At 36.3% G+C, this 15,270-nt stretch overlaps 1 protein-coding gene across 9 annotated transcripts; it reads right to left on the bottom strand.

The window, feature by feature from the left end:
• Window positions 1-1,924: 1,924 nt before the first annotated feature.
• LOC147167653 (solute carrier family 41 member 1-like) lies at window positions 1,925-14,290 on the bottom strand. Of its 9 annotated transcripts, none has more exons than XM_086087871.1 (10): window positions 14,068-14,290; window positions 8,871-8,978; window positions 8,239-8,310; window positions 7,602-7,746; window positions 7,388-7,534; window positions 6,171-6,315; window positions 6,016-6,095; window positions 3,794-3,919; window positions 3,541-3,689; window positions 1,925-2,654 (listed from the first exon to the last, which is right to left on the bottom strand). In XM_086087871.1, exons 1-10 carry the CDS (start codon window positions 14,212-14,214, stop codon window positions 2,490-2,492), a joined length of 1,284 nt encoding a protein of 427 aa, XP_085943997.1. In that variant the 5' UTR covers window positions 14,215-14,290; the 3' UTR covers window positions 1,925-2,489. The 9 variants fall into 9 exon arrangements, with proteins under 9 accessions (XP_085943997.1, XP_085943998.1, XP_085943996.1 ...); XM_086087872.1 differs by having other exon boundaries at window positions 3,794-3,907; XM_086087870.1 differs by having other exon boundaries at window positions 3,794-3,929; window positions 6,017-6,095.
• Window positions 14,291-15,270: the final 980 nt, after the last annotated feature.

Here is a 15,270-nt window from a genome sequence, read left to right as displayed (position 1 = left end):
AATTTGACGCCAGAGAAAATCATTTGTAAACGTGCCTGTGTTTCATTTTATAATACTGTTTTTTATTTATTGTGCTATTTCTGACTGAATTGCATCTGAACAGCCAAAAAAATGTTGGCACACTTTTCCAATAAATGTCACCCAGCAACAGTTTATTGGATTAAATATTGTAAGTATGACAGTAAGACTAAAGCATGACTGTCATAACTGACATTTAGATACGATTCGAGACATTCTACGCACATACTTTAAAAAAAAAAATAATAACATCAAACAGCAAGAAACGTGACATCAGCTTTGTGCAAACAGTTCAAACGTAGTGGAACGGTGATACGCTGTAGTCGCAAAATATTTGGGCTTGACGTCATAAAATGTCAAAATTATGAGCTCTGGGTGGATGGAAAGCCATTTTCAATTTTCAGAGGCCGCTGACAAAAAAGACTAATGTTGTGGGGGGTTTTTTCATTTTATTATTATTTTTTATTATTTTTAAAATATTACACCCATTTTATTTAATTTTATTAATTTTTTTCTGACACAATCAATATGCTGATTTTAAATCGAATAAATAAATAAATCAACTTGCATTATTATGGAAGCGTATTGCATTCACTTGGGGAAAAAAAGATAGTGGGGGAAGTTATTTTTTTGTGTAATAATTTTTTTTAATTTTCAGTTTTTCAGATTTTTTTTCAGTTTTACTGCATGGGGAGATATTCAGAAAAAAGGGGGGGGGAACTGAAAAATCTTCAGAAAAAAAAGGAATAAATTATTTAAAAAATAATATTTTCGGAGTTTTTTTATTTTTTCAAGCCCAAATGTTTTCAGTCTACAGAAATATGTAACACTTATTAAATTCATATCAACTGGCACGTTCATTTTGGAACCTTTCTTAGAAAACTGTGAATTCATCAAATTTCAGGACATGCACAACTCTAGAAAATGTAACGTTCATTCAGATATTGCAACAATCCATACGCTGTATACAGAACCGTGCGTTCGAAGTACGCTCAGACTTTACAATCCTTTGCTGGTAAATGCAAGATCTGATAAATATGTGCACAATATCAACACTACAGGGCAGCACTGATGTTGGTTTTCAATTCAGAATAACACTAAGGCTCTAGTATATACACATGCCGCTAACAGTGAGCTGGCAAATATAGAAAGCCATTTTGCGATGATCTTTTTTTGTCACACCTTCGACAAGCATTTCAATCAACAAAAGTGTATTCCAGAGATTTGCATTTCGTTGCTGCTATGAGAAAACACGTATGTTCTTTTTTTTCCCCCACGTTTTGAGGGGATGTCTGCATTCAGTTTCACCCCAAAAGCACTTCTTTCTTTTTTTTTATGACAAAAATGGACACGTGTTTTCACATGACAGCGACGATTTGTAAAAAGTTGAGGCTGTAACTCGGAAATGAGCTTAACCAAACCAACTCATTTAACTCATTCACTGCCATTGACGGCTATAGACTTTAAAAAATTCATTTGAACTATTTCTATTGGTTTAACATTTTTTCCCGTTTTTGTTAACAAGAGCATGAAAACCTGGAATTTGTTTTTGTACATTAAGAACAGATATAAAATTTTTGATTAATCGTGACTAGTGAAGTCATACGATTAATTACGATTACAAATTTTAATCGCCCGATGCCCCTCATTTTTAATTATTTTTTCTTCTTTAAAAAAATAAATAATAATTTTTGTTTAATTTTTAATAATCTTTTTTTTTTTTTAAAGAAAAGATTATTAAAAATTAAGGGCGCCAGGCCATTACAATTTTTAATCGTAATTAATCGCATGACTTCACTAGTTAACTCACGATTAATCACAAATGTTATATCTGTTCTAATACAATAAAAATAAAATCTAGGTTTTCATACTCTTGTTAACAAACGTGGGAAAAAATGTTAAACTAATAGAAATAGTTCAAATGCATTTTTTACGTCTATAGCCGTCAATAGCAGTGAATGAGTTAAGTTTGATCTTCCTACTGACATGAAACTGGTCAAATTCTTCATTCTTAAGCAGACTTTAAATTACAAATGGGATATTTGCTTCTATCTTGACATTTTTATACTAATTGCTGTCAATCACTGAGCTACTTTTATGCAGTATTATTAATCCATAAGTAGGTTATCTTACAAATCTGAGGTTAGCAAACACACACTGTAGCTTTACTTTAAGTCACTATAGGGGACTTCAATTGAATACATTCGAATAAAATGTTGTCTAATATAATTAACTGGCCAGTATGAAGGGATGGGTGTGTTTTTTTTCCTCAATTTTTTCTTTTATATCTCCTCTATCCTGCTTGTATTTTACTTAGGTTTGAGATATTCATGCTCCACAACAAGCAACAAAACCTGCTCTGAAGGATGAATTACTTCATGACACGGACTTAAGGTATCTCACAAACTCTAAAGTCCCGCATGGCTGTTCAGGTCTCAGATGGTTTTGATCTACTTTGTAATCGCGAGCCCTTAGAAGCTGATCTTCTCAGTCAGTCTGAAGCTCAGGGCCAGAAAAGCCGTTCCCAGCAGGTCGCCCAGTGCTGTTAGGTAGGGGATGGAGAAGTTATCCGGGTCCAAGCCCCTTTGCCACAGCCACCTCACCATCAGGTTGGCTACATGGAGAAGAATCACCACCTGGTCAATATCAGAAATATGTCAAGGGCATTTTAAATTTTCAGAGTCCGCTGACAAAAAAGACTAATGTTGTGGGTTTGTTTTTTTCATTTTAATTATTTTTTAATTATTTTTAAAATATTACACCCATTTTATTTAATTGTATTATTATTTTTCTGACACAATCAGTATGCTGATTTTAAATTGAATAAATAAATAAATCAACTTGCATTATTATGGAAGCGTATTGCATTCACTTGGAAAAAAAAGATAGTGGGGGAAGTTTTTTTTTTAGTGTAATTTTTTTTTTTAATTTTCAGTTTTTCTGATTTTTTTTTTCAGTTTTACTGCATGGGGGGATATTCAGAAAAAGGGGGGGGGGGAAATACTCAGAAAAACCGAAAAATCTTCAGAAAAAAAAGGAATAAATTATTTAAAAAATAATATTTTCTGAGTATTTTTTTTTTTTTGACCTCTGAACTCCAAGTGACTTGTTGCAGACTCACTAATGGAGGACACTTTGCCGCATGCAGTACGCTTCCATAGAAACTTAACTGTTAGCTTACTAAAATCATGCCGATCGATTGACATGTTTTTATATTGAGCCTGCAACAAGTCACTTCAGAGGTAAAAAAAAAATAAAATAAAATACTAATATAATATAAAATACCAGCTTCTGTTTTTCCGTGTAATTTTTTTTCAGTTTTTTTATTAATCCCCCCGCCACCCGTATTACGCTTTTTTTTTTATAAAAGGAAAAAAAAATGGTAAAACTGAAAAAATTATTCATTAAAAAAAAATAATAATAATTTGTCAGAAATACTTTTTTTCCAAGTGAATGCAATACGCCTCCCGCATTACGGAAATTAGCTGAAGGAATTCTGTTGAACGAGCAAATTGGTCTCACCTGAAGCAGTGCCGCAGACAGGTAACAAACGACAAAGGTGGCAGTCATGGCTGTGTGCCCCGCCTGAAGAAGATGGATCATGTACAGGAAAAGAAGGTGACCTGGGACCGCAAGCATGGCCAGGACTCTGGCTGATTTGGAATTCATGTCTGAACAGAAGCAGAAAGAAAATGAAGTATATTTGAGGAGTCTGTCTTGGATGACTCGTAGCAATCCAATCCGTTTTTTATTTTTATTTTCTTGTCTTTTTGACCTGAGGAACAGAAAGTAGCATAGGGTCCATGGCAGCCCACGTTGATTTTGAATGGCAGAGCTCCAGGAACGCTCCAGTAGTGGAGGTAGGTCGACATCCTGCTGGCCTGGATGGCTACCAGATTTCCTCCAACACCCGAGAGAAGGAATAGCGCGATGACCAGGATTAGACATCGAGAATCAACAACAGCAGCAGAATTTAAAAAACCGGAACTGACACGATCGTTGTACAAATCTATCAGGTAGGCTATAACTGACATTTAGATACGATTCGAGACATTCTACGCACATACTTTAAAAAAAAAAAAAAAACATCAAACAGCAAGAAACGTGACATCAGCTTTGTGCAAACAGTTCAAACGTAGTGGAACGGTGATACGCTGTAGTCGCAAAATATTTGGGCTTGACGTCATAAAATGTCAAAATTATGAGCTCTGGGTGGATGGAAAGCCATTTTCAATTTTCAGAGTCCGCTGACAAAAAAGACTAATGTTGTGGGGTTTTTTTTCATTTTATTTATTTTTTAATTATTTTTAAAATATGACACCCATTTTATTTAATTTTATTAATTTTTTTCTGACGCAATCAATATGCTGATTTTAAATCGAATAAATAAATAAATCAACTTGCATTATTATGGAAGTGTATTGCATTCACTTGGGAAAAAAAAGATAGTGGGGGAATTTTTTTTTTTGTGTAATAATTTTTTTTAATTTTCAATTTTTCAGATTTTTTTTTCAGATTTACTGCATGGGGGGATATTCAGAAAAAAAGGGGGGGACTGAAAAATCTTCAGCAAAAAAAGGAATAAATTATTTGCCGGAACTGACACGATCGTTGTACAAATCTATCAGGTAGGCTATAACTCCAATTCCACCTGGTTCTTAATCTAACAGGGAGAAATAATCCAACAAATATTATATCTGTCGAAAATCATTCTGGTTGCCAGTCAATTTCGCGCAGAAGCAATTTGCAGCCAGGGACGTTTTGACTTTTAAGCGGGTATGCTAACCAATTGAACATCACATCACCGTACTTTAATTGCTGAATTTAGAACCATGACGCACGAGCGGGCGCAAACAGAAGAAGGGTTCGATTCAGCACTGCGGTGAAGAGCTTCACTGGGATGCAAAAGCGTCTGACAGTTTCGTAAAGTCTTTAATCGAATGATTTCCATAGTTAACTCGCGATTAATCGCAAATTAACCACACAAAATTCTCAAGGTTTCATACTCAATATTGTTGCGTCTTCGAGTTCATTGGCACAGTAATTTTATAGTAATTCAGTGGGGTTTTTTTAAGCTAAAAACATTGAGTCATAATTGGCCAAGTAGCGACAGGGCTTTCCAAATAAGTGATGTGCGTTAAACAAGAGTATGAAAACCTAGATTTTTTTATTATTGTTATTGTATTAGAAGAGATATAAAATTTGTGATTAATCGTGAGTTAACTAGTGAAGTCATGCGTTAATTACGATTAAAAAATGTATTCACCTTATGCCCCAAATTTTTAATAATCTTTTTTTATTATTATTATTATTCATTCACTGCCATTGACGACTATAAACGTCAAATAATTTATTTGAGCTATTTCTATTAGTTCAACATTTTTCTCCACTTTTGTTAACAGGGGTATGAAAACCTAGATTATTTTATTATTTAGAACAGATATAAAATTTGTGATTAATCGTGACTAGTGAAGTCTTGCGATTAATTACGATTAAAAATTTTAATTGCCTGTCACCCCTAATTTTTAATAATCTTTTTTTTCAAATGAATTTATGGCAGTGAATGAGTTAATATGTTAGATGTGACCTCACCATTCTAAACATAACATTCTGATTAATATTACATTTGTGGAATACGAGTTGTGAAGCAAAACCCAGCCGTTTTTATCCATCTCAGGGGGCGGCCATTTTGCCACTTGCTGCCAACTGAAGATGAAATCAATGTTTCTCAGGTCTCAGATAACGACCAACCACAGCACAGCTTCAGAAAACAGGTGAGCTGTGATTGGTCCTTTCCTGACATTGATGTCATCTTCAGTCGACAGCAAGTGGCAAAATGGCCGCCCCCTGACATGGATAAAAACGACTGCTGAACTCATATTCCACTAGTGCAACATAAACCAGAATATCACATTTAGACCAATGGGGCTGTAGTTTAAGTTAACAAATTTTTGATGAAGGTTCTTCAGTGTTAATGGTTAATCTTATTCTTCTCACCATTGATAACTGGAGTGAACACTGCCATGCCCTCAAAGTTTGGATTGCTCACTGTATTATCCAGAATCAGACCACCAACGCTGCAAAACGACACACATCCAACAAATAACTTGATCTTGCCTGAGACGAGAGAGTGTAAAAAAGTGTCTACTCGCCTGCTGAGCGACATGGCCAAAATAACTGGCTGCCAGCCTGACCTCAGGACTTCTCCCATTGGTGGAGACTGGCGGGCGATGTTGACCCACACTGGCGCAAGAAGCAGGAAAAAGGCGCACACCGCAGGAGGCAGGTACCACATGTCTGGACATGTTCAGAGCAGAAAATAACGATCAGAGACTTTGTTTCATTCATTCGTTTTCTATACAGCGTAAGTGGAAGCAATCCCGGCCGACTTCAGACAGCATGGGAAGGAAAATGTGGACGTTTGCTGCCCTCTTCTTGCTAAACCAAATTAAAGCAAAAGTGGCAGCGGCCTGGTTGAATAGTGGTTAACACGTTTGCCATACGGGTCAGGAAGGTTCGGCGTTGGAAGCTCACTGTGAGTTTTCTTCATGTAAAGTATATTTAGTTCATTACAATAGATGGATGTCAATGTGACTGTGAGCAGTTGTTTGTCGGAATGTCAAATGAGTAAAGTTGGGATAGGCCGTCACCCTGATGAGAACATGCACTATATATATATTTTTTAAAAACACTTGCGTAGCACTTTTCATGACACCCAAAGACGTTTTACAAGTTGAGGAAAAAAATACACAAATAAACAATCAATAAATAAATAAATAAATTACATACAACAGTTAACTCAGAAATGTATTAGTTATTATAGCTAACAAAAATGAGCTAAATAATTTAAACTGTAATCTAATTAATTCAACTTAATCCCAAAAAAATAACAATAAATACTGAAACTACATATTACATTTATAGCTTATAGTGAAAATGTCTTAAGTTATTGTCTTTGGCACACACAAAAAAAAAACCTCATGGGGTTCATTATAAAAGTCGCTCTTTTTTCCCCCTTATCCATACAGAACAAGAACGTCAACAAGTCATTTGAGAATTATTTATTTTAATTTTTATTTATTTATATATAAATATATTTATTGAACCTAAAACAAAAACTATTAATGAAACAAATTATAAAAACTAAACTAAAATAGACAACAACAACAAAAATTATCTGCTCGAACACTTTACAGCTGAAGCCCCTCAGCTTCTTCCCCTGGAAGCAAAGCTCCGGGGCCAGATGGATCGCCACATTAAAGAGTCCATTGCAATGTAACGAAATTGCCCTGAATCCCCCTCTGCCCCGTAAAGTTTCTGGAAAAGGAGCAATACTTCAAATTTCCCGCAAGGCGAATTGCACTCTCACCTCTGTAGCAGAGGAAGAAGCTGCTGACTCCAGCAAGCAACGACAGAGTGATGACATCACCCAGGCTGGCAGCGATGGGCGTGGCTACGTTATCTGGGTTGACGCCCACTCTCCTGGAGCAAATGATCACTGCCACCACCACGAGGCCTGTTTGTGTTGCAAGATGATGAGCACCTTGCGCATCCTCGGAATGTTGTATATTTATCTGTCTGACCTAGAGACAGCGCAGCAACGAAGGCTGCGGTGACACTGCTGGCACACAAGATGGCAGCGTGGAGAACATCCACTCGACCCCTCGTCAGACCCCCGAGACTCACTGCTGCCACAGCGGCCAGGAAACCGACAACGGTGGCCTGGACCTTCAGGGATACATTCTTATTCATCAAAATCATGTTAGCTTCTAGTTATCTGAAATGATCGCTCCGTCACTCGTACCCTTACAGTCTTGTAAATAGAATTCATTTCACCGTGTTTATTCATTTTTCGTATTCATAATGAATAGAACTCTTTCCACTTAAATTGGATTATTGATGTTGTTTTCAACATGGCCCCGGTTGATCTCTTATACTTTGCTGCCACCTGCTGGCCGTTTTTGTAAAAAACTACTATTGCTTCAACCGTTCTGTGCAGTTGAGAGGCTGCATTAAAGCCTTCTGTATGCTCTAGCATTAAAAAAAACAAAAACGTATAATGTAACGTGCAATGAGTTAAAATACTTGTCGATTCATTTAATTAAATTTTTTCATTGTCATAAACGACTGCTTGTTCGTCTAAACGTGCCAGCGAATTGGAACACAGGACAAGTGGTATGAAAAGTGAATGGATTGGATGTCCTGAGATGCGTCCTTCACCTGGATAAGAGCCAAATTACAGCAAACTGTCCTCCACTGCTGCTGAGGTTCCTCCAGCTGCCCAGTGTTGGCCTGCACATGGAATCATCACGAGCGGCGTTATGGAAATATCCAAATTCACGCCTGGTTTATGCATTGTGTATATGGGCTTTTTTTTTTTTCCTCATATGATCAACCATAATTTGAAGAAACAATATTTGACAACTCATTTTTTTCTGCAATCCACCGGTGTGCGCTATATTGTGTTTTTGTGCATTTAAAGTATCTCACATAAGTGAGCACACCCCTCACATTTCTGCAGATATTTAATCATGTGTTTTTAACGTAATGACACTTTTACACGACAAATAGTTGTAGTGCACAGCCTCTATAGCGGTGTAAATGTATTGTTCCCTCAAAATACAGCCAATAATATGGCAACAAAAGTGAGCACACCCCTAAGTGAAAATATGTATAATTAAATATCAGCTGATATTCACGACAGTAAAACATGTATTATTAACGCCACCTTTATATATAATACTTAATCTAAAAAAATACTTTTGAATATGTAAAACAAACGAAAAAAACATTGTCAAGTATTTTGGTACGTACGGGTGTCTCTGTATGTGTGGACGTGTGCTTCCACTCACGGCTGTTGACAGTCTGGATGCCAATGTCATCTCCAGATTCCCTTTCAGTCCCACCAGCGCTGGAACCAAGATAAAAACCTCAGGGATCTCTTGAAACACAGTCCAGTGCTGGAAAAAACAACACAAAAATATGATGTTATTTTTTTGTTACCTCAAATGGCTGGATTTCAATTTGAATGCTTAAAAAAAAAAAGCAATAAGGAGAATAAAGTCTTGCCATTTGCCCAGGTGTCCCCGGATTTTAGCCTCATGAGTGATCTGTAATATTGGTCGGCCAGCCCGGAAACCTTCATATGATTTTATTTTATTTTTTTAAATACAAGTCTGCATTTTTTTTTTGCACAAACTGAAGCATGCTAAAATATTTAGCATATGTCTAATTCAAGTTTTGTATTCATGTTTATTCATTTCCACTTTAATTCAATGCAATAAATAAAACAAACTAAATCATGTGGTGATTTACTTTGTTCTGATTATAAACACAGGTAGCAAAAGTACTCACATTCAGTACTTAAGTACTGGTTTGATACACACACACACACACACACACACACACACATACTACTGTCATTCATATACAGTGTCTATTTGGGTAAATTAGTACACACAAAAAAAGAACTCTGCACACATGCCGGATAAATAAATGCTTCAGTATATTACAGATTCCTGAAAATTTTTGTTTTGTTGATCTGGTTTTAGTTCGATCTCAGTTGTGTCTCGTTAAGTTTTATTATGTCCACCGGTGCTTGTCAACCCAGTCCCTTGGGTTGTCCAATCAGCTGCCTCAGCCACGTGTGTCTCTCGTTGTCTCGTCAGTGTGTTTGTATTTAATTCGCTGCTTTCGTTCACTCTTCATCGGTTTGTTGTCCGTATCATGTTGTTGTCCGTTGCTAGTTGTACTTTGCCAAGTCTAGTTTGTTTGTAAAGTTACTCTTATTGTTTTGGACTTGTGTTTATTGAATATTTTTGGATACCCAGGTACCTTGTTGTCTTTTTGTTTTAATTAAAATCACTGCCTGTTTTCACCTGCTTCCCTGCTATCGGGTCCTCGTCCACATCATCCAACCATCCATCCATTTTCTGAACCACTTATTCTCACGTGAACTTGACAAATACTTCTCTAACACACGCCAACAACAATCCTTGTCTTCATTCCTCGTGACATTGCGCGGAGAAAAAAAATAGACGATCACATTATTCACACAGAAACGTTGTAGCGTCTTTTCCATACTTGTACTGCTTTCTTGCCGGACACAACGAAAGGCACCAGCACCGAAGCTGCGATGATCCAAGGAAGCCTGGAACTGAGCAGGGTCACTTTGCAGCTGAAGCCCTTCAGCTTCTTCCCCAGGAAGCAAAGCTCCGGGGCCAGACGGGTTACCACCAGAACTGTTCGCTGTTAACCCATTTTTTAATTTGTTGAAAATCTTCTGTTGGGGTTGAAATAAAATCAGTTTCCAAGCGTTTGTCGTAGTCAAATATTTGTCTTTGTTTGCAGGAACTCTTCTGTATCAACTTTTTCTTCAACCCAATTTTTGTTGTTGTTGCCGTCGCATGTCCATAAATCAGCTCCACCAGTAACTGTCAGTTTGCAAAACGTTGCAGAAATGGTACTAGCAGCTTTGAGAACCACATGAAACAGTCCCCATATGAATGACAGCAGATCTGTAAAGCCTCTTTAAACACTTTTGAAACTGACAGACGCTCACACACTCCTCATGCTTCACTTTTGAGTAGCCGGGCGACTGAGGCCGAGCGCTGGAAGCCAAGCCTGTCACGGGACCTGAAAAGGGTCCAGGTCCGATGGGACAAGGACATCCAGAAGGCCAGGAGCTTCTTCTCAGTCCTCATGTGCTCCTTCTCCTCTGTCTCCGTCCACAGCTCCCTCTCTTGGGGAAACTGAAGCACCTTTCTCAGTTTCATCGGGAAATGCTGGGAAATGAGGGTGAAAGATGGTGTCAGTGTCCGAGTTCCCCCCGAACTCCAGATGAAGAGGCAAGTGATGAAGAAAGAAGATTGTAGGTTCCGTCCGTCACCATGAGCAGCACTCGTCTTTCCTCAGCAGTCCTCGATTGTTTTCAGAGGGCTGCCGGTGTTCTTTTCTCCCCTCACTCTTGGTGTAGCTCCTCCTTCCTCTGCTCTTGGATGTCCTCGGTGGGTGACGCGATTCCAAGCGCCAGGTGCTTTACCTGTCACCGGCACGTGCTGCTGCCGCGTCCTGTTGCGCTGCACTCAATCCGACATGCATAACTCGCACATACAGTGACGTCAATATTCTAAACACTCTTCCGTATATTCTCGCCCTTTCAAAGTCGTCTGACTTTTACCAGTATTGTTAAAGAGACTCGCAATATAAACGTGAGGAAGAAAAAGCCTGCAGTGTCCAGATTACCTCCCGCACGTACACACACTCGCAATGACTCAGCTCAAATTTGACTTTGGGACATGGGACATTGCTCACAGCGGTTCTTTGTTCTCCGCAGCTCCCCCTTCTGACTACTGGATGCAATTTGAGTAATGAGGCTGCAGAAGAATAGCACACTTATATCAACTGAATTGGAACGCAGGACAAGCAGCACAAATAATGCATGCATTGATGGATATTAGCCTATAAAAGTACTCGCTCATTATTATTCATATTTATAATGATGATGATTATTATTATTATAATTAATATTTGTAGTAATAATATAAAATAATAATATGATCATTATACTAATAATACTAATACTAAAAACAATAATAATAATAATAATAATAATGCTGATAATGATAATGATTATTATTACAATAATTAATATTTGTAGTAATAATATAACATAAGAATTTGATCACAACACTAATAATACTAATACTAATAACAATATTATTATTATTATTAAACAAAAAAAATATGGGGGAAAAAACACACAAAAGGAATTTGAGATATATTGAATTTTTGTAATCAAAGCATATTCATACTATTTCATTCAAAAGAATGAAGAAAATTAAAACATGCATAACATATTTAATAACTTTAATGGGGAAGTCAACCTCAATTTATAATTTATAATATATTCTTTGCAGATCCACTAGCCTAAACACTACATTCTGATTAATATCGTCTTTGTGGAATATGAATTACTCATCAAAATCCATCTGTCTTTATCACATCACAGGGGGCGGCCATTTTGCTACTTGTTGTGGACTGAAAATGACATCACAGTTGGTCAGGGCTCAGGTAACGGCAAATCACAACTCACCTGTCTTCTGAGCAAGGTCATGTGACGTTTGCAAGCTGATTGGTTGTTTCAACTGTGATGTCATTTTCACGCAAGAGCAAGTGACAAAATGGCCGCCCCCTGATATGGATTAAAAACTCATTGATTTTGCTGCCTTATTCATATTCCACAAACAAAGAATTAATCCGAATACTGTAAAGACATTTTTGGGTTGACATCCCATTTAACAATGTTTATGTTAACAAAAATGGCAGCTGGAATTCCAAACAATTGGGCTGATAAATGTAATATATCCATAAACAGAATCCACTGTCACATTTTCTTACTAATGAGCAGGAAGTGATAAACATCATCCGTTTTCTATGTCCGTCTTCAATTCTAAAAAATAAAATAAAAATAAAAAATATTGAGAAACTCTCCAGGTGTTGGTTATAAAAAATAAAAAATAAAAAAAAAGATTGGATAACACTAAATAATAAATGAAAGTCAATATGGTTTCAGAGACACTATGATCGCTCTGCACTAGACCAGAAAAAAACAAGCTGCTGGTAATTTTATTGATTTAAAAAAAATAAAAATCTTAGATTCATTAATCATCCCATCCTACTCAACACACTGGAACAATTATCTATCATATTTCAATGTTGCATTCTACATTTACGTATTAACAGTCTCTTTGCCAAAGTGTATATTTGCGCGTGTCGCTCGGGGTCACGGTCACCCGCAAGGTCACTGCGACCAGCTGAAGCTCACAAATCAAATCTTGGCACGGCAAAGAGACAAGTCACACAGCTCCGAGAACACACGTACACGCATTAACAGCTTGTTGAACCACGGCGGCTTTCTTGACAAGCGCTTTTATGACAGAGGAGTTTTATTCCGCTTGGTTTCAGATAAGAAAACTGATGTAGATGAGACTTAAATTCATTTTGCACAAAGGAATGGCTATAAATTGAATAAGAATACAGATTTTTATTTTTTCTGCCTTTCTATCAAATTTCTGACATGTTTGCCGATTTTGTCAACATTTAATGGTGATTTTTTTTCAGGGTTTCTCTTTTTGTTTTTGGACATTTATAGTTACTTTTTAAGTGTTTTCTTTACTGCCTTTAAAAAAAACTTTTCTGACTATTTAGTGCACATTTTATGGTAATTTAAGGGATTTCTTTTGGTTTTGGACATTTTGTAATTACTTTTTGAACGTTTTCTTTTCTGTCTTTTTAAAAAAAATTATGGTGATTTTTTGCTTTTGTTCATTTGTTTTTGTACATTTTATGGTTACTTTTTGAGCATTTTATTTTTGTCCTTTGTATTCAATTTTCTGACCTTTGTAAAAAAGTTGTAATAATTACCTAAACATTTTCAAAAAGGAAAATCTGAAAATTTACATAAAATAATTAATCTACCTTTTATCTCTTTTTCTGACAACTTAAAAATCATTTTAAAATATATATATATATTCTTTTTTTTTTTTAATCATTAACTAATTAAAGAATATTTTATCTAAAAAATAAAATGAATATGTAAAAAATATGAATCTTTACTTCTTCTTTTTTTAAGAGCCACAGGAGAGGGACAAAAGAGCCACATGTGGCTCCAGAGCCGCAGGTTGCAGACCCCTGATTTACAGGAATTAAAGGGAATCTGGAGCCCACATCTGATTTAGCTTGAGATGGACAAACACCCTGGACAAAGCACCTGTCAATCATCCAAAACGAATGACACAGATTAATAGTCACGCCTCCTTAGCCTAAGATGCTACAACACCTATTTTGTATTCTTTCAGCATTTGAGCATTAACAATATAAGGACTGGGTGAAGGTTCAGTCAGAACTTTTCAACTGGTGCTGTGACCCGGATCTTAAGGGTCACTCAGGTTCGTATTGGAAAAACGTCCATTACATGACTTATTTATCACATGAACTTATTTTAAAACTGTTTCATCAATTTAGGATATTCAGTTAGTTGACACCGACCTGCACTTGGTCCAGCAGAATGCCGGCCGTCACCATTCCGAGTCCAGCCAGCAAATATGAAGGCATCACCTGCAGGCAGATCGTCCGGGAAGATTCTTTTTGTGCTGAAATGGGGAACTTATCCTCAACCATTTTGGAATGCGGCATTAACTTTCAATATGCAGCCATCTGAAATCACGGTACTGTTTAAAGATCAGTTCGCTGCTCAGGATGTAGTGTGGCAAGTTCCTCCTATCATGGTCCGTCCCGGGTGTAGTCAACTTTATGCCCAAAGTCCGCTTGGATGGCCTCCAGATCTCCATAAACCCGAGCAGGATAAGGAGTAGATGGATGGATTTCTGGCTGTAAAACAATTTTGTATGTACAGTATGTCAGCTCAGAATTTGTCAAATGAGCTTTTATGGCGTCATTTTGAGTTCGCATATGACAGCAATTTCAATTTCACTTACAAGCTCATGTGTAGTGGAGCATGTTTTTAAATGTATGTAATTGTAGTTGTACTGCACAATGAAATAAATGATGTGTTGTTCGGTCATAAAATTGATCAAATATATATATATATTTTTTTAATCATAAAATTCCCTGTCAGAACAACAACAACCAAAAGAAAACCAATCAAATATGCATGGCAGAAAAGAACGGTAAATGGGACTGCTTAAGTACGAGAGATTCAATTGATTAAAATTTTAAATCCTAATCCATTAATCTGACCATTATTTTGTCAAGTAATCGATTAATCAATTTTTTTAAATACATAAATAAATGCTTTAATTTCCATGCCTTTATTTAAAAAATAAGTCAACACAATACAAATTCATGAAGATTTGTTGATCAACATTTTGTTCATTATTTTCCAAAGTAAAAGCAGATTTTTTTTTATCATTTCATTTTTGTTTTGGTTCATCATAAAAGATAATCAGTCTGCCATCATGGAGGACTACAGAAATGTGAAAATAGTTACTGCTGAAATGCTGAGGTTTTGGACTATTTTCAATTAAACAAGATTTGTAAATGATCAATCATTTATCAAAGTAATTACCAATTACTTTGATATTTGATTAATCAATTAGATGTTTCACCTCTAATCACAACATACAGTCAGTCCTGTGTAGCCCAGCATAACAAGTCGTTTAAGTTTCCCCATCAGCAAAAAAAAGAAAAAAAGAAAAGAAAAAGTTACTTAACTTGCTGAAGCAAACGTAC

This window comes from Leptonotus elevatus, chromosome 10 (assembly GCF_054856555.1).
Source record: "Leptonotus elevatus isolate MCC_2025b chromosome 10, RoL_Lele_1.0, whole genome shotgun sequence".
In the NCBI taxonomy this organism is placed as follows: domain Eukaryota; kingdom Metazoa; phylum Chordata; class Actinopteri; order Syngnathiformes; family Syngnathidae; genus Leptonotus; species Leptonotus elevatus.
This window is presented reverse-complemented; position numbering and strand designations above follow the sequence as displayed.